Below are 27,555 nucleotides of genomic sequence, written 5' to 3' on the forward strand. Positions count from 1 at the left end.
AATTGATGCAAACTATCTGAAAAGTCAAGTCTAGTCACTCAATTTTGAGACTAATAAATTAATTGTATATATGATCAAGTGAACTGCTAAATTGTCAGTAGGTTAATGTAATAGAAGCAAAGGGTCGGTGCACTCTCATAATTTCAAGTTATTTACCCGGTTTTAAGAGGGGACTCCCGCCGCCTCGTATTGTATGCAAATATATGCTAATATACTTAGCTTTTCATTATACAGCTCTATCACATATTGATACTAAAGACATATATGAGTATATTACTGTAGCTGGTCACCGTGGGAGTACCGGACCAAAAACCCTTAAACTTGACTTTACGTCAGTAGGGCGACTACGATAACAGGGATATTAGAAAGAATAACAAAAGTGGGGACCACGTGTTAATGTATGTGGTATGTCAGTATGTTTTTCTATCTTAATAAATTTACCGAAGTTTAGTGGTATCTAAAATTATTTCTACTAACTTACAAACGATATATACGCAATAATCATGCATTAGTATTTAGTATGTGTTCGCGGCCAAAAGCTTTTTAAACACTTGTTGTTAAGTTCTAAGCTCCACAGATATATAACTATTAATTTATACAGAGGTCTCAAAAAATGCTTGTTGTAAATAATAAAGTGAAAGGAATTTTAGCCAAAAAAACAGAATGATCTTGCAAACAATATTAATGTCATACTAACTACAGGCTAGTACTTCGTTAGACATCCATTAATTTAAGAAAAGCTAAAGTTACAGAAAAATAATGATCGTCTATTATTCGTTATTTGAAAAATTCTTGGAAATCTGCAAACAAGGTATTTCGGTTTGAAGCGGTTGAAACTAGAATTCCGCTGTATAGTGAAAACAATAATTGTGTGGGGTCCACACTAGTTTGCTTGTTTGGAAACTACTCGTTAGGAACTTTTGGGTACCTGTTGTCAAAACTAGAAGGCATCGTTATGGTTGTTCATAAAAGTTTTAGTTATGCCGACTTTAAATCATTGAAATTATATTTATGAACATCGGTGGACGTTTCTTCTCTTTTAAATTTTGTTGTTTTGTCATATAAATATTATTACATTATTTTATTAGAGTAATTAGATCATAAGTTTTGACTACAACTATAAATATCTTAACTGTTTTTATTATTATAACATTAATATTATTAATATGACATTTGTATGCCTTTTTTATATGGCTGATTGTACAGTTTTTTTAATAATTAATTAATCTGAATGTACTACTTTCTTTACAAATAAACGATTTATTTTTATTATTAGAAGAATAATTATCTGTTTAAGATGTCTTTAATTATAATAAAATTATCAAACAATATTTTCTGTTAAATTGTCCACCTCGATTGAACCATTTGTGCGTAATATCGAAGTTTTGATCAAAAATCGCTTTTGTATAAATCTTGGCTCTTGACTTATGAAATAGAATGAGAACAAAGGTATTATAATGAAGTGCTAACGCCATAATTCCCCGTCAAACACAGAACTGTGAGATTGACGTAAAGCTTTCAACCAGGAGCACAAGTCAACGCGCATCGCTTTGTGTGGGGTATTAAATTATAACCGAAATTTGCTCTCGACAAACTGATTTACGTCGATATTCAAATGAACCAGGGAAAGTCTTCGTCAACTGTGATAAGTGCTCGCAAATTACCATTAGATTATCTTAGCGGCAAGATTTTGTGCCGTTTTTACAATAGTGGATTTTTATTCACTTATGTACATAGCTTGTTATCGTAATAATTCCCTCAAATATGGTTTAGTATGGCTGGCTCACACGTCATGGCTGTGAACAGGTGCCGCTGCCGGAAAATGGACTGCGAGGTTTCCGTTCAGTTTTATAATTTAATACAAATAATGAGCGGACCTCCCTCTGGTTCTTTGTCTGGTGGTTTTGGTATCTCCGTCCTTTCCGGTTTCTTCTATTTATGTTTGACGCAGTCATTTTGTATGATGGTTTTATATTTTAAAAAAGTATCGAGAGTGACGCCATCTTTTTATCTCGGCCTACACCCTTTGTCTTCTTTGCCGATGAGTAGGGTATGTCTACGATACCTGTATCTTATATTCCATATTTTATTTTTATTTGGCTAATAAGCTACATCCTAATATACCCCCTTCATTATAAAATAATGTATTTAAATTAGATAACGCTAATTTTAGTTAGTAAATACAACTTAAAGACTTTTAGTACCAATTCTAACAACAAATAAAAATGAATTAAATGTGAAATACAGGCTATACACGGTATACACTTGTCTCCCAGAGAAGACAAGCGACTGCCAAACAATTTGCGACTGAGTACAGTCATCTATTGTAATAATAAATATAAGACCCTAAAACAGAAAGTTGTATGCAATTACTAGACTATTAACACATCGAGCATCGGCTAATCCAATACATAACTGATAATTTAAAATTATTATACACATGTTTGTAACAACGACAAAATCTCTCGCGTCAAGGTAAATATTTGGTCTACACATCACCTGTCATCCAACTGAAAATACTGGAAAAGTGCTTTTGAAGGATGCATATACCGTGCACCCTGGGAATTGAACCCATCGGGGAACTTCCACCCATAACCTAGACCAATACAGGTCTAAATATCAGACGGCCTAAGATTTTAGTAAAAGCTGATATTCTATTAAAACATTTTTTTTTCATGATTTCTATTATAATTTCTATATTTATAGAAGACTGAGCTCCAAGTTTTCGCCTAACATCCTGTTGTCATCTATCGGGTGGCGCAATAGAACGTGCATTTATTAAGTATATGCTACAAAAATAATTACAAAAGGTGTAGTTTAAATAAAATAAATGATGATTAGGTAATTAAATGTAGTTTATTTTTTTAGAACTGAATGACGAATGAGAATGACGACCCCCTCGAAGCCGGCACTCCCCTAAACGCGAACACAGATTTGTGAAATCTCTGTATATACAATATATGAGACATCTATACGTTTTCACCGTCTATTTGGAAGAAATTGAATTACACCTACACGGATTTTATATCTATTAGAGGAGCGTTCAGGGGCTCGGTTGAGGATTTAGATGGCGATAACTTTCTCATTTCCTTCGGGCAACGGACACGACACGTCCGCGTAATCCTGGTTAGAACGTCCTGTTAGCTGTCTGCTTCAAGGGGCTTGATGTACTAGGTTTTATTTGGCTACCTTGCCACAAAATTATTTTACCCAAGTGAATATATTATCGCGATATAAATTCTATATATATTGCAATTATAGTTGGTTTCATGTAGAATTTTGGATTTAAAATCTCAAGGGAATCCTAATGTAGGGTCTAGCGCATTATCTCATTTTATTATGTGTAATAATGTTTTCTTTCTTTCTATTTATTGTCTGACTTTAGTTTCGAAGATTTAAAGACTATATGTGATTAACACTATCATCTAACAAACGTCATATACGTCATATGATCTAAAAGTGTCCTTCTTACGTCAATATAATTTCTACAGAAAAATGTGGCCTTCACCAAGTGTTGATGATTCCGGTGCAACCATGGTATGAAAATAAATATGATTATTGTAAGAGCTCCGGCTGGTACTATCAAGATTATATTCTACTTTAATAAAAAGTATGTACGTAGTGTGAATGATTCTGATTACACATACATAAAAGCGTGTCTCCGGTGACACGCTCCAGATCGCGGTCCGATTGAACCATCAATCTTTTACCTGACATCTACTTAAACATTTATTAGCTCGGCCCGGTTTCCAATTTCACGATTTTTTAATGTGTTCTGTTTTTTTAATTAAAATTATATCTTTGTGAATATCAGTATTAATATTAATGTTTTTCTTTTATTTCAGGTAAATGATTGCAGTCGAGTTTATGTGGTTGTCTACCTAATAAAAAAATTGTTTGAAGGTAAAGCATTTATAAACTTAACCTCTTATTTTTCTTGTCATAAGTTTATTTTTACAGAACAGGAGGCTCATCTGATGTTATTAATAAAGGTTCTTCAATCTGGAAATAGCTGTAAAATTTTAATGAAAAATTATCACAAACTACGTTGTACATAAATAAGCTTTAATTAAAGTAAAAAGGATCGGGATATAAATATTATTTATAAATTAAATAAATAAAGCTTTTATTATTTGACCGTTAGTGACAAATAAATAATTGGTGAGAAAAAACTTTGTAGCCCATTCTGCTCTGTCCTGGGATAGCCTACTCCATCTCATCAGCAGACCATCTACATATTATTTTGTCCATTTTCTTTTTGTAAAACGCCATTTACAAAAAAAAAATTCTTTGGCATTGTCTTTTGCCGTATTTTTGTAGTTCGTCCTGTCGTATATTGTATCTTCAGCATTACCGTTACTTTTTCATACTTTTTCACCGTCGCTGGCCAAGTTTGACGCCCATAAGTTAGATACTGAAACACTGATATGTTATACGATTTGCTTGTTACTGTTATGGAATTGTGTTGTTTTAAATTATACATATATTTTAAGATCGTTGAAGCCCGTGAATTTATCAAGAAAACGGGAATACTTATAGGACATATTGTTACATAATCTATTGCGTACATAAAAAATATTTTTAATAATTAATTAAATAAACGGAAACAGAAGTAAACCGTAAAGTTATATTGGTTACATTGTTGCTGTTTCAAATAGGAAATCACGAGAGCCCGAAGGAATGCCCGTGGCGCTCGCTAAACTTGGCACTTTAATGTGTTTCGGATTAAACAGTTTTACCGCAGCGTGTGATAAACAAGACGTTGCACTTACGACCTAGTCACTCTGTGTTACTACGATATTTGGTATTTATAGCATCTTGGTTTATAATTGATATACTTAACTGAAGAGATTTAGTTATTTAAAAAATGGATAAACCCTATAAATAATAATAATAGAGAAGTGTTGGCCTAGTGGCTACAGCGTACGACCCTCATCCCTGAGGTCGTAGGTTCGAGCGTCAGCTTTGCACCTTCTTAGCTTCTTCCTTTTGACCATTTTGAACTGCTCCAGGGCTGTCCAGGGCTTGTCGTATTGTCTATAGTCAATCGCCAATGTATTACTGATTGGCTTGGTTCTCTTCGTCTTTACTATGTAGAAACATTGCGCCATTATGTGTCTTCTACAAAGTGTGTTGTACTATGCATTGTGTTCCGAAGAGTTGATTGGGTTGCCTCGTTTCATTATTGTAGGAGCCGTATTAACTTCAGATTTCATCCGCATCACCTTGATGGCTGGAAATCTTTTACGGTCCGCTTGACTAGGCATTCTTCATGACTAGGTCTTCCCTGGGTGATACGACGATCATTTGCTTAAAAAAGAGAGCATACAAGGAGTATGTAATGGCCTGGCACCCACTAAAATTAGTGTTCATGCTCTATGACTACCCTGAGGCGTTCCATAGGCATCCCTTTCGTTTCCCTACCGCTGAACTTTATAAAACCAGTTCTGTACTTACAGTTCGACAGCTGTTTATCTTATACACTGTTCTTAAGCAACATTCGCTGTTCTTCTTCGATACCGCTATATTGGACAAACGTCGCAAATATAGCGTTTGTGAAACCCCATCATTTTCTAAATTTTCTCAGCGATCGTTCTCTGTTTCTGGGTTGTTACTTGTATAACAAACTTAACAAAATTTATATCCTAAAACTAAAAAATGTGTAAAGCAAACAGTTCATGCATTTTTACTTACTTTGAACTATGAAAATCTGCTAGATGTATTAAAATATTTTTCACATATGTCCTCAGGCGTGTGCCTGACATACACACACCCTTCTAACACTCACTCACACACGCGTACATTCACATACACATACTTACATACACACACTCTGATACACACACCCAAACATTGACTCATACAATTTTATTTCCACTAACTCCTAACTAGTTGACAGCTTTGTTTTGTTTTACTTTCCTTTTTTAAAACGTTAAATTTGTTTGCCTACCCATATACGTATGTACTTTTTGTTACCACTCAATATGACTTTGCTGTGAATGGAAGCCTGGTTATCCATATAACAGGTTCTTACCTAGTTTGGAAACCAGTCTCCCAATACCTTCTCAACTGTAATCTTATTTATTGTTATATGGGAGAAAATAAATATATGCTGCTATAATTTCTCATTTTGTAAGTAAGACTTCAGTATAATTAGTGTATGAAACGGCCTCAAGGATAACTTATAATAATATTTCATCAATATAGTATATCACTCAATCTTCAATAATAACGTTGTGCCTTTAATCATGAAAGCGCTTATTACGACTGATCTTATCTGAACCAAATTACGCCGACATTTACGTAATAAAAGGCCTGGTACGTAGACAAAGAAAATTTAATCCTGGCTTAAAGCGGGAGACGAAAATCCTTGATAATCCACCTTGTATCGTGTGCTGTGAAACTGCCGCGAAGTATACTAGGTTTATAATTAATTGCCGAGGGAGGCTGGAAAGATCAATTTTCTGGATACAACATTATTTGCGATATTTCTTGAACTACTAAAACGACGAGAAATAAGATTTTTTGTCATAATATTAAATGTGTAAGTAAAGAGAAATGTTGCAAAAAGCTGCTCTTAATATATACCAAAGTTAGTGTACTGTTATTGCATATCACAAGTGACCATTGTTTATGGCTAGTCGCGCGTTGAATTTTAACAACGCTTAAAGCTCCGCCCGTCTAATCCCGCCGCCTCGACACTTTGTGTAAAGTTTTCCATTATTGGAGGCTACTATTCCACTTATTGGGCTACGATATAAATAATACGATTTTTTGCCAAAGGACTAAGTTACGCAACACGTATTTCATATTTTCTTTTTAAGTCGAACAGGACAAACGGGCTGGAAACTCACCTATATAAAGTGCTACCGTTGCTCATGGATTACTATTCATTTAGTAAATGGAAGTAGATAGTATTGCCTTTGGTTAACACAGCTTTAACACATTGAAAGAAAATAATTTTTCGTCGATACCAACTCTGGAGAAATAAATACAGATAACACAACTTTCTCTACAGCTGCGATACTTTTGACATTCAACACCTTTTGTCTTCAGTCACCGCGACCACGCACGCTGTAAAGCAAGCGAAACATCGGAAAAATTTAAATTTAAAATTATGTAAAATTTATATATTATTTAATAAGTTTATAATAATATAAATAGCTTTAATCCGGTTAAAAAATTGTTATCTTTTAAATGGAAGTAGGCTCGCGATTGTCGGTCTTTTAAGAATTCGTACGCTTTGTTCTCGAAGGACCATAAACCCTATTATTTCTTATAAGATATAATCATATGCATTAGTTGCGTTTGTATAATAAATTTTGTTCATTCTAAAACGACGTACATGCCTAATTAGGTCAAGTCCACATGGTAAGTAATTCAGGTTCTACTTTTAAAGTAGAAATTGTGAAAGTTGCCAGCCTTCTTTAAATAACAGCAGTGGCGTAGCAACCTAGATCTAGGCCTCAAATTTCTGTATGAATCGTGATCATATTGATATCTTAATAGAAAAGTCGGTGATGCCTGACGCCGTAGACTTATGTCTTACAGCGAATTTAAAAGCGTACTTTGACAGAAAGTCTATTGGTGCAAAGCCGGCGATCGAAACTACATCCTCGGGGTTAGAATTGGAATTAGGCCAAAAATATTCATTTTATCGTAAACGAGATTAATTTCTCAGAATGTAGTAAAAAATTGAAATGTGTAGAACGACGAGATGGATGTTTTTTAAACAAACGTATTAATAAAAAAATCTTAATTGCTTTAATTTATGAGGGTAGAATTATTATAAATATAACGTTACACCAGAAAAACACGTTTTCCGTTTGAGTTAGTCAGCTTAAGCTAATTCAATTTCAGGTCTGGTATACATCCAGTCCTTTTAATAGCGATCCATAAAGCGAAGAATAATATTACAGTGCAATCATTTGTCTTTCTCGAACCTACATACATATATTCATTTCTGTTCAACACTGCCTTAAGATTGATATGAAATTTAGCCGCCGGTACTGGAATATTTACTGCATTTGGATAAATATCTCGTATAAGACACATTGCTAAGCAACACAACGGCTATGCACTTACGATCCTTCTGACAGTATAAACTTTTAGCATTCGGTGAATCGGCTATTTGCCAATTTGGCTATTTTAAAAAGGGATCTTATATATTATAGCTTTGTGTGTAGTAAGACAGTTAAAAGGAGAGTGCAGTTCACAAACTAGAACAAATGGGAGACGCTCGGATATCGTTACTGCGACTGTTATTGTAACGGATGTAACTTTGGATAAATGTCAACCGTACTTGAATTTACTGCGGCACCCAGCTCGCTTTTATTAGCTCGTTTTGCATACATTACGTTACTCCGATACAACGCGACGTGTATAGCTTCACTTATACAGACAATGTACTTCGAACCGCTACGCTTGCAATTATATTGCCTCTATAAAGACACTACGTGTTACGAGGATTCGTTTGTCTTGAGATATTTTCTACGATATCAATAATACTGTAAATTAAATTTGTATGAATTAGTTTAATTAGAATGAATAGTGCTTGTTAAAAAAAAAGATAAGTATATCATATTCTCGTGCAGACATTGGGTATATGATGCTGTATTGGAACTTTTTAAGTTAAGAGTTGCCGTGTCTTTCGCTACAAAACCTAAAACAGTACCAGTATACCAAAGCTACGAGTTAAAGAAAAAAAGTTAGACTACAAAATAATTTAGTCTCATGTCTGTCAAAGGATAAAGTTATAATGAAGATCAGAAAAACAGGAAATTAAAGATTGTTTAGATAACTTCATACTTTCGAGTTGCATGCAAAGCTTGGCTAAGTTGTGATTGCTTAAAAGAGCTGCACAAACTTCTCCCACTAATTAAAACTTGAGCCTCGAAAAAGAGTATTAAATCAGTGGATGTTAAAACAGTTGCTTCGGTGTAGGGTAACCAGACTGTTCAAAAATTAAACACATTTTCTTGTACTAAATTGAGGAAGTGAGCCCTGCTCCGGTGGCGACTTTGACGTTCTAGAGTTTTATTTTCTCCTATAATTAAACTATGAGTCAGGTTTGTTAAATAATTTTGTATCTGTCATTTACAAGCTGTCAGTAGAATAAAGGCATCTTTTAGCCTCTGTATTCAGTACTCGGTACAACTGGTTCAGAATAAACAATACTGAACTAAATATATATGTATGCCCTATGCTCCTCTGGAGCTTACGAGACTATATTAAGGTAATATAGAGAAAAATCGCTAACGTACACTATGCATTGCAAAGAATATAACTGCTTAGTAAAAACGTTATGTTAAAAATCCAACATAGTATTTAAAATATTTTCGACTGTCTCTCTGAAAGGTAAGATATAAAAAAGTGTTGTCTTTAAATGTATAAAAGTTATGTTAGTAAAAGACAATACTAAGTGAGATATATATTTTATTTGCATAACACAAAAGCATGGCTTCCCCACTTTGAAGCGATAAAGTTGAATAATTTTTACGTTCGATTAGAAATTAAATTACCTTTTAAAAGCTTTCGAGGAGTTCCGCAACTGGAAGTTTGCTGCTCTTGTAATCGCCTGCAGTTCATTAGGTCACTCCGCTTGAGTTTTAATCAATAACTTAGTTATATGATTAAGTTCGAAAAGTACTTAGAACTTAATGTTCGCATAATCGAAGACACTTGCAGGGAATTTTAGTTTGTTTAAATCACATATGTATATGTCGCTGTAACATAGTGTATCAATGTATCTTGTTTTTATTTTGAAAAATAAAAAAAGTCCCTGGACACTGGTGTTATTAATTTTAAAAAAAAGATCAGGAATTGATTTCAATGATGTTAGCGATTAATAGCTACAATGAGCAGTGGTTGCCTAGTTGGTTGTGACTCATACCGAGAGGTCGTAGGTTCGAGTTCAGGCTGTGTACAAGTGGAGATTTCTAACTTATCAAAAAATTAATCGTTAATATTCAAAGTATATACAAGAAGTAACTTTTCCTTGCCTACCATCTACCTCAATGCCATACAGCAAAAGTTCATGCCGTAGGTCTTTTTTTAAAATAATTATTCGGGGATGGGTTTAGATATTAGATATAATCCGATGGAAGGGATAAATATTCACAAAATAGAAAAGATCAGCCAATGTATGATACACAAAATATACGTGTTTCACGTAAAAAAAGAATAAATTGGTGTTCCAACTAAATTGGGCAAACACAAAACGACAATTGATTACAGGAAATGTGTTATACGAGAAACATAGCTAGTTAAATTCACGAACGTTTACAAATTGGTACAGTAACTATGAATTTAATTTGAAGGTACTACAACAATAGTAAATAATGTAATGTAAAAACCGTTTGTAGACTTTGGTCAATCATAACCCCACATTACTCGACATTTCATGAGCCAAAGTAAATATTCTTTTATAGAACTGGTGGAAACGAGCAGGCACCTGATGATAAATGACATATACACCGCAATAAGGCTTGCATTTTGCAGGACTTTTAACTTTACACTCTGTTCTTGAAATATCCTAAGTCGAATAGGTTCGAAATCCTTAGGGGGGGGGGGGGGGGGGTCTTAAGAGTGCCTAAAATATAAATTGTATATATTTAATACTATCTTCTAAAATATCCGGTTGACGAGTTTATTTAGTGAAAGTTAATAAAGGGCGAGCGTATACGTGTACTTTTGTCTCGGATGAACAAATAAATAGCCAATATATCGCCATCATGAACATATTGGTATTAAACGAAGCTTATTATTTTTCCTTTTTATTAACGTCCGTATTTATATACGTATGTCCGTATTTGTATTCGAGCGTAGACAAAGTCAAAATATCTATCTCTGTAAGTTTTTAGTATTGCAAGTATTAAAAAAACCAGGGTTTCAGGTTTCTGTATCTGTTTCGTGTTATTTTGTTTAATAGGCAAGTAGGTAATCAGCCTTCTATGCCTTACACGTGTTTTTTGACTCTAAAGGCATGCTTGCTTGTACGGTAAAGGAAAACAGTACCTCATGATGTTTTACTTCGAAGTGTGTTAAAGATTATAAGGTGGTTTTTTTGCATATTTTTGTATTTAATTACTTGGAAATTAGTTATGCTGCTTTTAAATTTACTATAATTTTTATCTAGTTAGATAAGCGAACATCGTGAAGAACTTGAATGTATATAGAAGTTTATTAAAGTACAGCTGTGATTCGATCGTAGGACCTCATGGTTAAGAGGAACTTTCTTAAGCAATTAGGTCAACAATACTCTAAACTAATCGTTCCTGAGCGTTCCTGGCTAAAAAGTTTTTAAAAACTTACTTAATTCTCATTTTCCCGACACTTTAGGCGGGACAGGCAAATAGAATCACTTGATGCCACCAACAGACCGTACTTATGTATAAAAAATTAACATCTAAGCTATTTTCCAACAGTATAAGGTTGTTTTTCCTTTGGCAGTGGTGAGTGTCTAGTGAACAAGGACTAGTACAATAGCGCCGCCGGGGCGCGACCGTGCTTCAGCATAATAAGCCTTCTTACCAATTCCTTTTAAATGCTGTTCGCCTAAATGCACATTTTAAAAATATATTTTGGCATTTAAAAGACTTACTGCCTGTAGAATTAGACTTGATAAGTATTACTACTAATGTATGTGTACCTTAATGAATTTCTTAATAAACTTTGCGTTGTAATACAATACATTTTGTTAGATTAAAATAAACACCTAAAAGTATTATATATAGTATAAACAATCGTATTATGAGCTTAGAGTGTTGGCCTAGTGGCTCTCACCGTGCGACTCTCATCCATGAGATCGTAGGTTCCATCTCGGCTGTGCACCAATGGACATTCGCTCGAACGGTGAAGGAAAACATCGTGAGGAAACCGGTTTGCCTTGAACCCAAACAGTGAACAGCGTGTGTCAGGCACAGGAAGCCGATGACCTACATGCCTATTAGATTAACAAATGATCATGAAACAGATACAGAAATCTGCGGACGTGACCTAAAAAGCTTGTAGCGCTAATGATTTATTTTATGTGTTTTAAAAAATGAGACACATTTTATCGAACCTATTGTATGTTAGGCATTTTTTGTAATAATATGAAGAAAGAATCCTATGTTTAACTACCAAGGTTCGCTCAGGCTCATAATAACAACTTGGACGTGATTAATGGGCCCCTAATGACCTTTATAAAGGGACAAACAATAGTCGTAAGAGTATCCAACGGATACAAAGAGTGCTAACTGCCAGTCGGACTGTTTTCTCTTTATTTTCGCGAAACTTTTGCACAAAGTTCTCGTACTCTCATCGGAAACAAATTATTTTATCTCTCTGTGATTTTGGCGCTATGAGATTGGCGATATTAATAGTGTCGAAATTAAAAGATTAATTGCGTATAGCTTTAACTGTTTACTATAGAAAATAATTGACAAGAAAACTTAAAAATCTTAAACTACTTCTGATGGTCGTGTTCGTGACGCAGAACAATTTCCTCCACTCCCACTGTCTTCGGTAAGCGTAGCGCCTGTGCAACGGTAAGACCTGTATGGGTCTTGATCGGTCCAGCGGTCCTGGAGATCAAGTGCCCTCCATACTGCCAGACACAAAAAGTTTTTCTAAATTTGCTAGACGTGTTTTACCCATTAGAAAAATGTCATTGGACTTCGGTTTCCTTCCATGTTGATCATGGATATACCTGCTGAATAATTAATTGCTCGATCAAAAGGGAATTGTATTTTTTTTTAATTTTCTTAATGTTTAAAATGGTAAAATTTTAACAATGATAGAAACGTCGTTCATACTTGACAGTTTGAAAGTGTGAATTAGACCGCGCGCACATTTCATTGCCCGACGGGGTCGAACGTGCCAGCGTTCTGTCGTCAATACAAAGTTCTGGTCCAATGAACACATAGTAATGGAGGTTCCTTTTAACCGTATTTTCCTATTGTTATTTTATGATCGCTGCCATTCCAAGCACTTACCTGAACGTCGCTACGTGGTTGACATCGCAATATTTAGTCCGCCCGGAGACGTTTTCTTACTTCATACGGATATTGCTATAAAGACTAGCTTTCATATTGGAAATGTGACACATTTCACGTATATTTCTCTTATTTCCCTTTATCCGATGAGTCGATTGACGGTTTGATGTTTTAGATCTGATCGAACGCGATCTGTAGTATAAAAGAAATGTGGGTTATGATTTACTAGTTATTTTAACATATATCTTAGTATATATATATCTTAATATATATAAATCTCCTGTCACGATGTTTGTCCGCGATGGACTCCTAAACTACTTAACCGATTTTAAATTAAATTGGCACATCGTAAGCAGTCTGGTCCAACTATCAGGAGATAGGATAGCTTAGATCTTCAATTATAGTCGCAATTTTATTTTATTGCAAATTATTTGTCTATAATTACTTGACAGTCACAATTATCTATTAACTCCAAGAGACTCTAACAGATGTCGATACTTTTCGACTGGATTGAGTAAGTAATCAATCTATGGTAAACCGACAAACGTGTCATATAAGCTACCACGTGTTATTGACGCTAAAGTATAAATTAAATTTATTTTGTACCAAACCGTGAAATTCAATTATTTCTACTTTTTTTAATTTTTGGTGTTAGCATAGCCACCCACGTGTTACTTAGACCGAAGTGTAAATCAAATTCAAATTATAGTGACGATAATACAGTGAAACTATTTTTTTGTGTCACGGTATTAAGGGTAGCTAAAGCCACATTAAGGAGAAACGAAGTTCGCGGGGCCAGCTAGTAGTTTATGTATATTGATTAAGTTCCATTATTTCCATACATACAACAATTTACGACTACAACCTGGAGAAGCTCATGATTGGCAACACCGAAGGCAAAAGATCGCGTGGACGTTCGCCAACGAGATAGACTGATCAAAGCCTTCTCGTCATCAAAACTATACACTGTTGTAAAAAAGGGCAAGACGGAAATTGGTGGACGGTAATTGTCCGCGTAAGATTTTACTATACGAGTGTGATACTCAGACATATCACATGAGGTACCCACCCAGATATATTAATTAAACATTAAAAAAATACACAAATATCGGCAAAAAGAACACTCAGCCGATAACTGAATGTTCTCTTATACTAAATACATTAGTTTCTTGTTACAAACAATAAAGACAAACTCGCATTCGATATTAATAATGAAGTACAAATATTTATTCAGCGCTCCGCTCGAAACTGCTCATTTAATTGCAACTCGATTATACAGCATGCACTTATATAATTAATTAAACCGCAGTCGCAACCAAAACTGTAATTAATCCTATTATTAGCGCTCGACGATTGTCGTGTCAACGTTTGCAAACGTCTTATTTGAACTCTGTCACGCTGTCTGAAGTTGTAGCAGTGCTTGCCAACCTTTTTGTTCTAAAATTCTTATGCACCCCCCTATGTAACATAAATAATTTTTTAACGTACAAAAATCGTTAGTGTTCTATTTTCTTAAGAATCTTAAATTATAGGTTTTAGGAAGAATTGTTTTAACTAAACGCTGTGTGTAAAAAAGTGGTTGCCTGGAAGAGATCGCTCGAAAGCGATAAGGCCGCCAGTTTGCCTTCCTTTTGCTTTAATTATGTTCCATTTTTTTTATATTGTAATGTAACGAAGTGTTAATAAATAAATAAATTTTCAAAATCTGATATTCAAATTCCAAATATTAAAAAAAAAACAAATAGCCCTTAACATAATAATCAAATTGATTAACACTCTATAGGTAAGGATATATTACTGCTGCTGTTTGCGCGCTTGTTGCTGCGGCTGTTTAAGGATATATAAGGTTAAGGTATAGGATTGACAACTGGCTTAGTTTTTTTCCAGGCTACGTACTCAACTCAATACTAAATGATTTTAAAAGCTGGACTCGTGGAGCTATCAATTATTTAAACACTTTACACGTGGTTAATACTCGTACTAAGAGACGAATGAGTTATTAAAACAGCGACGCACGCAGACGCTTTTATTTTAGAAAAATGATATAAATATTCTGAAAACATTTATATAAATCTATAATCTATTTCTATACAAAATCTTGTCGACCACGTAGATTGAAATTCGAATTTGGAACAGTAATTTCCTGCTAAAGTGATACTATCTTTTGTTTAACCTTACCTCGACATCTGCAATCTTCGATCAGTGACGTTACGTATTGAGAGATATTCTGGGATCAAGCGGTCTGGAGATGTCGATACAGCTTCAATTCTGTGAAGTATGTTTTATTCATGCCGCGACGGCTCACCGGTTTGTAATTATTAAGCTGTACGGTGAGATTTCGCCTCGAGGGTTCCCGGATATCTTCCAAGTTGATCACGGTTACAGATTTACATTTATCCTAGCACTGATTTATGATGAAAGAATAATTCATTGATCGATCCAAAGAGTGCTTATAACTTTGAACTGTAAACATTAAGTGATCTATATTTCATAAAAAAAAAACATTTTTTCAAATTAAACCGAATTTGCCGAGTGTTGAATGAAGATTAGGTAAAGGTAAAATGTAATGATAAATTTTGTTATTGTATATCAAGCATCGGTGGTTCAGTGGTAGAATGCTCGCCTGCCACGCGGGCGGCCCGGGTTCGATTCCCGGCCGATGCATTCCCTTTTATTTTTTATTTTCGATAATCTATTATGTCTATTAAAAATTGTAATGTAAAGAATTTTGTTTTAACGGTTTTGACTAAGTAATTAATTTTACTGCTGTGTTACGATTCTCTATAATTAGCTATAAACCACCCCGGACTTGTGAAGTAAAAAAATATAGGTACATTTGCAGTGACTACTTATTAGTTCCTTAAATATTATCACAAATCCTGTTCATATACCTACTATATGGAAACTTATTAATAAGGTGCCAACTTTTCTTACTACTCTACTTTCTACAACGGAAGTCAACATAATATTTAAGTTCCTATACTCTGTATGTATTAAATTAATCAGATTACTATTACTATTTTAGTTTAGTATCATTAAATTTAGCGCAATTTGTTATCTCCTCAGTATTAATGAAAACGTCTCTTGGCTGTCAGCTTAATATAACTCAACTCCAAAGCCTTAGTCTTTCTATTAAACGTCCCGTTTACGGATATCCTTGAATAAATTATAATAATTGGTTTATCTACTCGTTAAGGATTTGGAATTAATCCGGTTGGAAGCACTGAGTGTTAAACAATAAATGTTGATAACACCAAACCAGACTTCTTTAGTGAATTTTTTACTCAAAACTAAAGCGCCATTAGCAGTTGACCTAGCAAACTTTTTATCTTTAAATGCGTCTTGACGAAAATTACTGCCTTTTATGTCAAAAATGTTTACACTTAGACATATTTATATTGCTATATCATTATTTTTATGTATATGTGTCCTTGTTTTTATGCCCTTTTGTTGGCAAAGACCTCCTCCCGCCATTCCTGTCCGGCTGTTTCCTTAATTTGGTGTTTCCACCCTCTGTGTCTTTCTCTTTTTCGTTTATTGTTGCATTGCTTATATAACTGTCTAAAAATGACTCCATATTATCACTACTAAATAAGCTAATGGAGCAGTGTTGGCCTAGTGGCTTAAGCGTGCAACTCTCATCCCTGAGGTCGTAGGTTCGATCCCCGGCTGTGCACCAATGGATTTTATTTCTATGTGCGCATTTAACATTAGCTTGAAAGAAAGAAGCAGTGAAGGAAAACTACGTGAGGAAACCGGCCTGCATTAGACCCAAAAAGTCGACGGCGTGTGTCAGGCACCTACTTGCCTATTCGATTTACAATTGATCTTGAAACAGATACAGAAATCTGAGGCCCAGACCTAAAGAGGTTGTAGCGCCATTGGTTTATTTTTTTAAATAAGCCAATGCAAAACTACAGCATTTTTCTGTGCAATAAAGATGTACAAGCCTAAACATTTTCACATTTCAAATAAATATTTTAAAATAAATGAGAAAAAATTAAATATGAACGGAAAAATGGTCCTCTTAATTCTCGGTTAGGGAAGCACAAAGTTACGTACTGCCTTATAAATTATATTTTTATTGATATAAAACTAATAGTATAAACGGAGTGTGTTCAAAGAATAAAAATATCTAAATGGCAACTGTTGTGGGATATTTGAATTGCATTATTCCTTAAGCAGGATCTCCGGACTCATATGGTGAATTGGTCAAATCCGGTCTCAGATTAAACAACAATTTGGCCCGGCTATTCGAGTATGTTCGATTCGAGTTCGTTCGGAGAAATATGCCATAGAATCACTTTGATTTAACTCCACCTCTAAAACCTTTTGGAACTCTTAAATCGGGATTTATTAAATTTGATAAGATTACAAACAATTTAATGGTTTTGACCGATTTTAATGAAGGTAATTGGTAAATTCTTAACGTATTTTCTCCTTTTATAAGGACTGGGTAAAAATGCTATTTTTTTAACGGTTTTATCTAAGTATTTTTTAGGCTGTCGTACGACAATCACGTAAGCTATTCTTAACCAGCTCAGAGTGTTGAAGTAAACAATGCCTCAATGCCGTAGCTTACTTAAGCTCTACAGCGATTTAAAAAAAAATATCCTAATTCTTCAACTATATCCTCAGTTGTACATAGGAGTATATATTTATGTAAAATGTACATCGTAGAGATTTTCAGTTGTGAAACTGAAACCTTCTTAAATTTTTTTGGTAAATGATGTTTCGATTGATAAATTAGTGACACCTAACGCATTGTTACAAATGATACTTTTCATTAGTCATACGCCAATAGATGGCAATAGTTGTGACATACAAACTATGTAAAGCGTGTAGTAAGGGCATGAACAAATTCTTAAGGTTTGCGTGTTTTCTCCTTGTAATTAATAACACACACAATTATGTAAAGACTGATTTTAAATAGATTGTATTATATAAATATAGGTAGATTAGGTATTAAGACGAAAGTAAAAATATAAAAACTTTCCTTATTGTCTTCGATTGATCAATAAAAAGTATGCCTACTAAAATGTACATTTTTCAAATCTGAATAAAAACTGTATTCAAGATAAACGCGGATATGAAATATAATATTCTTTCAATAAAACCGTATAAAAATCCTTTGAATTTCCAATTGAAATTTATGTACGTATATGGGAATGGAATTTTTACTGTTAACGAAATTCGGGCCGTTATTATGTCATAAACATTTCTGCACCTCGACCCAAGCTAATGGATTTATACCTTCGATCGCTTTTAATTAATTTCTCTACCCTTTTAGATTGTGGTTTCTTCGTCAAATATCACACAGATAATTAATGATTTAATAGTAAATACACTATACATGTACGCTTCGTTACTCGATGTTATGAGAAAGCTTTATTTAATAAACCAGTGAAGCGAACATTTGTTTACAAAATAGATAAATTCTTTGATGTTTTAAAAATTAAAAATCTAAATACACTTTAATATAGGATACAAAATTATACATGAATAATATAAATTTTAATGCACCGTTTCGAAACGGGTGAGGGTAACCTACTAAAGTGTTTTGTCTGGCAGAATTTACGAGATGCTCCAGAAGTATTGTTGATGAAGAAGCGGGCATTCCTTGTTTATTTCGTGGAAGCTCTTTGACGTAACCTAACTTAACTCGAAGCAATATTTCCCAGTGCTTTAGATAGACAGCGTTGAAGACAAGCTTATGTGTAATATTTATGTCCTCATATTTGTTAATTCATCCGCTCGTTATTAAATTCCGCAAATATTTTCAACGTTATTTCATTGGAGGATCGTTCTTACAGAAAAGATTTCGTACATTACCATCTATGTATATCACGCAAATTAAATAATGTTAATTTACGCCCGAGATATTCAATATAGCAGTACCTTGTTCGAAGGCGCGTGTAAATTCACTTATATGGTCATAGATCGTAGAGTAATTTACTAAATGGTCGGTAGTTATAGATAGAAGCGAAACTAAATATAAATATATAAAATTGGTTTTTGTTTTGACGACTAAATGGATTGAATACATAAGGGCAAAAAGTTTTCCTCTAGTTTTCCTCACGACGTTTGCTTTCATTGTTCGAGCGAGTGATAATTGCGCACATAGACAGAAAGTCCATTGGTGCACAGCTGTGGTTCAAACCTACGAACTCAGAAATGAAAATCGCAAGCCTGATCCATTGGGCCAATACTGTACTATTCTATTAATGAAAAAGGAAATTTCAATTCATTTCGTGAGTTGTATTAAATTGTAAATGCAGTAAATAAATGTTTGAAATATACTTTCAATAGGTTGCATGTTATTGTTAGTTGGAGATAATTAACTTACATAGGATGGCGTGGCTAGTAAATGATATATAATTTTATAAATATTTTCATATATTCACGGTCAGACCTTTTATACAATGCTGTCGTGGCTTATCTGGATAATCTCGGGATTCCCGCGGATTTTTTTTCGCGTCCGCTTTATTCGTATCTGACGTACGTTAAGCCACTGCAAATATGTTTGTGACCTTTTCCATCCTTAACGTATTAAATTTACCCTTGCAAAGGGTGCGTGACCTAAAATCTAAATTTATGTATCTGTCCTACCCTTTATGTTACATGAGAAGCTATAATTACGAGATTTATACGCGAATATCAATTTTCGTTGTATTTTTTTTTGTAATAACAGATACGTTCAATGTTCAGTTTTTAGCAGTTCTGTTTGAAGCATATCTCCGCTGCTGTGGACCGATCGATCGGTATTGTCAATTGTCACGTACACTACGTGATATATATATGATTTTCATACCCCGTATATAAATAAATAAATGATTGTTTGAAACATTCAATTTTCTTCGTAATTCAAGACCAATCGGTATAAATAAGAAATTTTGTTATTAAATATATTTTTAGGGCATATGGAAGCCGCTTTATTTCTAAAAGCTTAAAAACTTTTAAAGTTTTCGTTATACTTAGTTAAGTTACCTTAAAGTTTCAGTGGGTATATAAATAATTTCCAAAATAATATAATTTTTTATCTATACTAATATTAAGAAGAAAGTTTGGCATTTTGAATTTTATTTAAGCTAAAAATCCCTGGACTGAATAAAAACCAATATTTCATTACCTACTTGAAATCAAGAATATTTCAATACCTGTAAAGTATTTTTCAATTTACAAATGTCGGACATTCTACGTAAATGATGTTACGAATTTAAAAATTTATTAGATATATATTCGTTGTAAAGTAAAATCAGTATATTGGTTAGATTATGAATGTAAGTATGTATCTAATACCTTGACAGGAACTAATAAAATACTAAGAATACTAAGTATACCTTATTTAGTTAAGTAAACTTTTATGATAACAAAAATATATCTTAGTCCATTGAAATGTTACATTTGCTGAACATTTGATAGAGGACGCAATTTTATTTATGGGACATGTAGGGGGGGGTGTCAATACTAGCTTAACCTCAAGTTTGTAGGGTTGGCGATCTTGTCCCCCGGCCGCGTTGTTGGAAAAAGGGGTGAAAACACGTTTTTGGCTATATCTCCTAAACTATCTATCGTACATAAAATTTGTAAATACACATTTTGTAGCAAATCGCTATGCCTACAATTATGTCTATTTAACTTTTTAACTTCGGATCGACATCTACGCGAGTGAACCCCGCGGGGCAGTATAAAGCTAATGCTTAATTTCTTTTTCCAGGCGCTTCAGGGAATGAGAACTAGTAATGAAACAGTGCTAACATAACAAGTGTTCTGTGGTCGCGGTAGCGGCTGATGTGATCGTGTTACAATGATGATGACATGGCGCTGGCTGGCTCTGATAGCCGCGCTTGGTGCATGCTGGTCCCTTCCGGAGACATACTACCACAACCACTTTGCCATCCAAGTTCTAGACGGACCAGAACATGTAGATGACATCGCTATAAGACACGGCTTTGATAATCATGGCCAGGTGAGTTAAAAAAAACTATTAAAATGCTTCTAAGGATTATAATTATAATTAACCTGAAATAGTTTTAAACTTTTATTGTGATTAAAGAATTACATAGAAAAATACATTTACAACGAAAGACATTGTGTCAAAGACACATTACAGTTTTGGAATCATTAACATACTTTAACATTACTAGAAGCGTATTTGTATTCAAACCACAATGTTCGCTAGAAACGAAGTGATCTTGCTTAATATCAGTTAATGCAGCTTATTTCTCGTGTCTGTTGGAAGGCGGCGTCCAATTAAGCCTTCTAGTTGATTAATGGCCATTACTCGCAAAGGTTTACTTTTCAACTACGCCTTTTCACTCGGAAAATCTCGGCATGCATAAGTAATAACTTGAAAGAAATATAGAACGCGATCATTAATTTTAAATGGTGTTGACGAAAGGATCAGTATTCAGAAACGTACCCGAGGGAGTCAAGATTGTTTTAAATATATATATATTTTTTATATTGAAGAAATAGTAAATGTATTTTCCAGTTCTGTAGGGTTGTGACTAAAAGAGATAGTATTTAGAAATTTCGTAACTAGTCTGGCCATAAGTTCTGTAAACAATTGAAAATGAATTTTAATTATTTTCCATTGCGCCATTGCACATATTATTTCGTGTTAATTATCAAATTACAATACGGAATGGGGTGTTAAAGAAAACAAGATTGCAGTGATTGCCTTGCACAAAGTGGGTATGGAGCCTTCGGTCACATTGCAGACATATCAAAAGCTAGGTCGTATGTTCGTATATCCTACTATCAACAGATACAACAACACTGTCAAAGACCGGATAAAATCGGAGTGACCGCGTGCTGATAGAACTACAAAACCTGTTATGCTGTTAAAGCCAGAATTCGTCGAAACCCTATTAGGAAGCAAAAAATCTTATCACGAAAAATGAAGATTTCCGCTAGGAGTCTGTCGTGTATTATAAAACAAGACCTGAAAGCTCGGTGCTTAACGTCAATATACAGAACATGCCGTGGTCATCGTTGCGTCAGTGATGGCTTGGTGTGGTTTGGCGGTGTGGTGTGCGTGTGTCAGACTGGCTGGACTAGGAAGTAACGTCATAACTAACTTTTGTCTGTAAATATTAAAAATCACACATACTTCTCAAATTATCGTTGTTGTCTTGATGGTCATAAAAATCATGTTTAGTAAATACGTTATAATTATTATTATTTAATAAAATACACATTAATTATGAAACGTTTTCTAAACATGTGTAAATTGTCTGTTCAAAATGATTATATTTTGATACTGTAAATGAACCTATGATATATTAGATAATTTTGATAGTAAATGAAATTTACAGATTATACTTTAATTAACGTTAATATAATATGTATGAAATCATTTAGCTCATTTACAAATATATCATCAGTGCGATTTTTTGTTTATTCAATAAAATCTCTTTTTCATAGTAAATAATTTGTATGTTATACTGAAAGGTTTAAATAATATTTCAATTTTGTCAACATACTATTAAGTTCACATATTAGTAAATTATGTATTGCAAAAGAAGGAACATTAATTACATATCTTGCCTGTGTCCGCACTTGGCTACAAAATAGAATAGGTCAAATGCAACGCCCTTTCACCTTTGTATAGAGATATTGCACGATCATCTTTCCTCGACGTCCAATAGGAGCGAATAAAGCTTAATTAACCTGGCAAAGACTGACAATTTTGTAATTATTATATATAAGAAGTGCCTCTTTGAGTATAGTAAACCTGGTTAATGAATCTTGGGTATTGGTTAAGTTAAACCACCACATCATTGTTCGTGTTTAATGTGCTGAAAGGAGACTGCACTATTAGAGTTATTTCTAAAAACAAGAGGGCTTCAACAATTTCACAATTTATTCTCATTCGTGCACTGATCCGAGTTCTGAAATTAGTCTACGGTTTTTCTTGTAAATATATTCATTAGTAGTCGCAGTTTGAGTAACAGATTGAAATTAAACAATAATTCTATGAATTAGTCAAATAAAACGCGTTTTAGAATTGATTACGGACATTCAGTGTGTTTAGCCTTTGATCGCTCAGGCCTATGCATAGTTACTCCCCGTTTAACATATTAATGATGTTTAGTTACACAGCCGGTAGCTCATTAATTATGTTTGTATTTAACTAATGTTGTATTAGGTATTGGAACATTCAAAGATATTCAGTAGCAAATTGAAACTCTTTGTTTAATCAACGCTCTTGACCTGAAGGTTTATTTGATTTAGAGGAATAATTAATATAGATATATCACCACAGACAGAGATAACGCATTACATTTATCTTGATCGCGTAATATTATTTTTAATAAAAAAACAACTGATGATGCCAAAGCAAGCGTCAAAATTATTTCCATTTAAAATACATACTTGTATTTGCCAACGCATTAGTACTTAGTATTAGACGAATGTCTACAAAATGTAAAGAATTTGGAAATAAACAAAGTTTATCGATGAATACAACATCGCTCCCGTTTCGCAAATATATTTGGGACACTTCAAGGAATCGGTATCTCGATCGTAGTCTAAACTAAAAGGCGCTCGAACCTCGACTGGGAATAAACCGAAGGATTTCATGAATCACATTTGAAACATTCCCTGTCGTATTATCTACTGCTCGCTCTTAAAAGTGAAATATTAAACCGTTTGAATAGAGAAACGCCAGATTTCAGATGTTCAGAGTGACTTTGAAAATTAATGATTGAGGACGTATTGATATTTTATGGTGCCTTATTTTTATATAATGCATTTTATTACAATAAATGTATAGTAATACTATAAAAAAATACAAGTTACAATAAGAGAAACATCTTTAAATTGTTAAAAAAATGTTATTGTAAGAGTATTACAACTAAGCCGAACGAAAATATACTAATAATAGGTATATTATCAATTCATCAAAATATAAATAAAGCAATTAAGGAACAATTTTGGAATAATATCGCGCTCGTGTTTGTTTTTAAAGTGAATTTCGCGTTTTATTACATGTAATACATGGAGTCTTGCCTTCTTTAAGCCCAAGGTAGACTATGTAAGTGTTCTGATTTTAAAAATAATCTTGACATCTGGAATACCCTCGCTAAAAGTAAATTTAGTTAAATAAAAAAAAATGAATTAGAAACATGAAAACTAACAGTGTAATATAACGTATCTATTACCATCAAGTTATCTTAAGTCCTTAGAGGTGGGCCATTACCATAACATCTGACTGCTTGCGACTACAGCAGTAATAACTGAAATAGCCAAGCATACATGTTATTTTATATAACGAGGAGTCGACGCTCTATACAAAGTTATTAACGAAGATTGTCTCGTCTTGTAATAGGAGAGATGCTATTACGATCGAATGACATTCTCTTTGTTTGAATTTATATTTTTAATCTTGAAGCAGTTTTGTAATAGGTTATTAATAATAGCAATAAGGGTTTGCCAAAATAAAATAATATTTGTGATGTTTATGATTTTTGTATTACTTTACTTCTGGAAACACCGTTGTTTTAGTTTTATATCATGTATTTATATTAAAAATATTATTACTAAAACCTAGCTTTATCATTATGTCATATGTAGTTTTTTTAAACGTATTCTTATACAGTAATTTTAACATTTCAATACAATTTTCTGTCGTATATTCCCAACTGTGACCAGTCGAAGTAGAAATGACTAGTACAAGAGAAATATAACAAAATAGCAGCTTCAAAAAGGTCCAGCGTACAAATGCAAAAGATTTTCGGATTACATTTCGAGAGTAGCATTATGTGCATCTTTCGACTACATCTCGCTTTTGACCGTAAGAATTCTTTGAAACTCAAAACGCTGAATAGTTCGACTGTTAACTGAATCCATTTAATATATCCAATACTACGATTTCTATAGAAACTTTTAAAGTACGTGACGCGTTTGTCGTAATCATAGTCTCCTTTAGCAGACATTTCTACGTGCCATACGGCGGGTCATCAGCAAACTCCTTTTCCTGTTCAACATAGAAAAATCGTTTTGTACATGAAATGAGTATTATAAATATATTATGAATATCCATAGAGAAAAATCACCTACATCATGAGCAAAACCCACATACACACCTTCACGTAAACGGTCACTTTTACATCGTCACACAATACAACCAAATTAAGTATTACTTAGTGTATGCATGTAAATATATTGAATATTTTTTCCCTTTTGTAAATGTTTGAACCTTTTTGTAAATATTATGTATTCCATATTTATAGTGTAATTGTTTGTTTTTATATATAACTGTTAGCTGTGGATTAGGAATTAAGTAAATAAATTAATATATATATTCGACTATTGAGTACTTTCCAGAAGTAAACGGGCAATGTGTTCAGTGCCGTGTCGTGCATCAAATAGCTTCAATTAACGCAGAGATATTGTATTGTACATAACTTAAAGATCATATGGTCTTAAACGCTTGATGATATGAAATATGTGCTTCACTTCCATATCAAACATTGATGTCTCGAGGCACAAGATTCTGAGAGCTTACCCACACCTCTGTGTTGCTTGAGTGTTGATTTTGGCTGAATTAACCCTCTTGAGCTGTTTCGCTTGTTGGTGTACAGGTACGTTGATTAACATCTCGCGTCGGCACTGTTTGCCTAAGCGCTAAGTGATTATGTAAAGAGGATTCGCTTATTATACAGTTTTGAGGTGCTTATTTGTTTTCCTTTACAATATCCAAGGCGGTATAAGTTGCTACAAAATTATGATTGAAATATTAATTTAAAAAAAAAACATTTTTTTTTTAAAATTAATATTGTGTTGGCCTGGTTTGTTCCTGCGTCTCTCATCCCTGAGGTCGTAGGTTCGATCTGCGGACTTTCTTTTCATCCGCATCTAACATTCACTGAAACGGTGAAGGAAAACATCGTGAGGAAACCGGTTTGTTTGCCTTAGACCCAAAAAGTCGACGGCATTGCCAGGCACAGAATGCTTATCACCTACTTGCCTATTAGATTGACAAATGATGATGCAACAGACCAGAAATCTGAGGACCAGATCTAAAAAAGTTGAAGCGCCACTGAACAAATCTGTTCAACACTGAGCAAATAAAATTAGATGAACATTTTAGAGTTAGCTATTCGTAATAGATATGAGTTTCATATTTCTGCTTATTGGTGTAGATTGTCACAGTACGATATTGTGCGTTTCCTTCAACTTTCGTTTCTCCTCACGTACGCTCGATGCCTCTCTGAGGAGGTTCAGTTTGAACGCTTTGCAAGTGCTGTGTTGTGGGACTGAGAGATATCGTTAACATTAAAAAAAATGTGATATCATATTTACGTTCAATGTTCAATATGAAGTTTGAATCTTTGTACAAAAAATATCACAAATAAGAAATAGTTTATTGGTTTAAATATAAAGACAAACAATAACAAAAAAAATGATAACTCAGTGTGAAAGGTGTCTAAAAGGTACTTTAATATAAATGAATCTGGAAAAATTATTTTACTACATAGAAATCGTTTAAAAGATATAATAAGTCTTACATTAATATGTCACGGATAACAGACAAACTATATTTCTTAATAAGCCTTGGTGGAACTAACAAATCTACGATATACTTACTAAGGGGAAACGAAATTGTATACTGTTGATTATATATATGCGATATCTTAGCCTATTGCAAACGGCTTTAGTGGCGACTCGAAGCGGATAACAGGCAGTTTATCGCTCGTCACATGCAACCGGCTTATTGGATGCTGTACTTGCTTGTGGCCCACATCTCATACTCCAGACTGATGCATCTATGTTTCTGAAGATATTGATCTATTACTCTGCATTGTCCTGCCAATGCACGTACTATTCGCACCAAAAACACACACGTTACGGTTTTTTTTAAAGTTTGTTGAAAATATATAATCTATATATTATCTATCTTTGCTCGCTCAACCGTAACCCGTAAATCTTACAAAAAATTTAAACCTAAAATGTTGCGTACCCAATAACAGTAACCAGAATCTGACCATAAAAACCTTAATCAAAGAATAAATAAAACAATCACTCGAATCTGCCGTTGTCGAGTTTTGAAGTTAGCAACATATTTTGCTATTTATTCTTATTAATATATTATTAGTAGTAATTTTAGGTAGTTTTGGTTCAGCCTGGGCCACCAGGAATAACTAGTTTTGTTTGTTTCCACACATATTCGTTCGTATTCATATTGTAAATATATATATATAATTTAAAAAAAATATTTGGGTTTTGAAAAAATAACAATCGAGTTACATACCGGCTCGGTCTTGTGTTAAAATATTTAATGCATTGTTTTTACAACTAGTTATTTACGTACTTATTAAGTTTTATTAATATTATAGTTATAGCAATATTATGATCGTGGTGATGGCCCACAATTTTACAACAGGAGTGTAATGAAACTGATATCTATGCCTTATATGCAATTTTGCCTTTGCTATTACAGTTCTATGCAATCGAAATCAAGATATGTTTCCACACAATCTGTGCTCTGCGGTTCCATCCACATTAATTTGGTCCTAGCATTATGTTCTTTAGCCTACGCTTTCCTCGGTAAATAGAATTTTAACAGCAA

The 27,555-nt window shown here is 33.6% G+C and overlaps 1 protein-coding gene and 1 non-coding gene across 3 annotated transcripts in view; both read left to right on the forward strand.

The window, feature by feature from the left end:
• LOC123707716 (furin-like protease 2) overlaps positions 1-27,555 on the forward strand; it is a 158,494-nt gene that overhangs the window by 86,929 nt on the left and 44,010 nt on the right. Inside the window, exons 1-2 of one of the 2 annotated variants that reach the window (XM_045658002.1) lie at positions 3,855-3,903; positions 20,695-20,946. In XM_045658002.1, coding sequence (XP_045513958.1) covers positions 20,785-20,946 — 162 coding nt within the window. In that variant the 5' untranslated portion in view covers positions 3,855-3,903; positions 20,695-20,784. Of the gene's footprint in view, positions 1-3,854; positions 3,904-20,694; positions 20,947-27,555 lie in introns of those variants that run through there. The other variant, XM_045658001.1, reaches the window with a different exon arrangement.
• Positions 15,571-15,641, forward strand: Trnag-gcc. Its single transcript has one exon. It is a non-coding gene; the product is annotated as a tRNA-Gly (tRNA).

The sequence above is a fragment of the Pieris brassicae genome, chromosome 3 (assembly GCF_905147105.1).
Source record: "Pieris brassicae chromosome 3, ilPieBrab1.1, whole genome shotgun sequence".
Taxonomy (NCBI): domain Eukaryota; kingdom Metazoa; phylum Arthropoda; class Insecta; order Lepidoptera; family Pieridae; genus Pieris; species Pieris brassicae.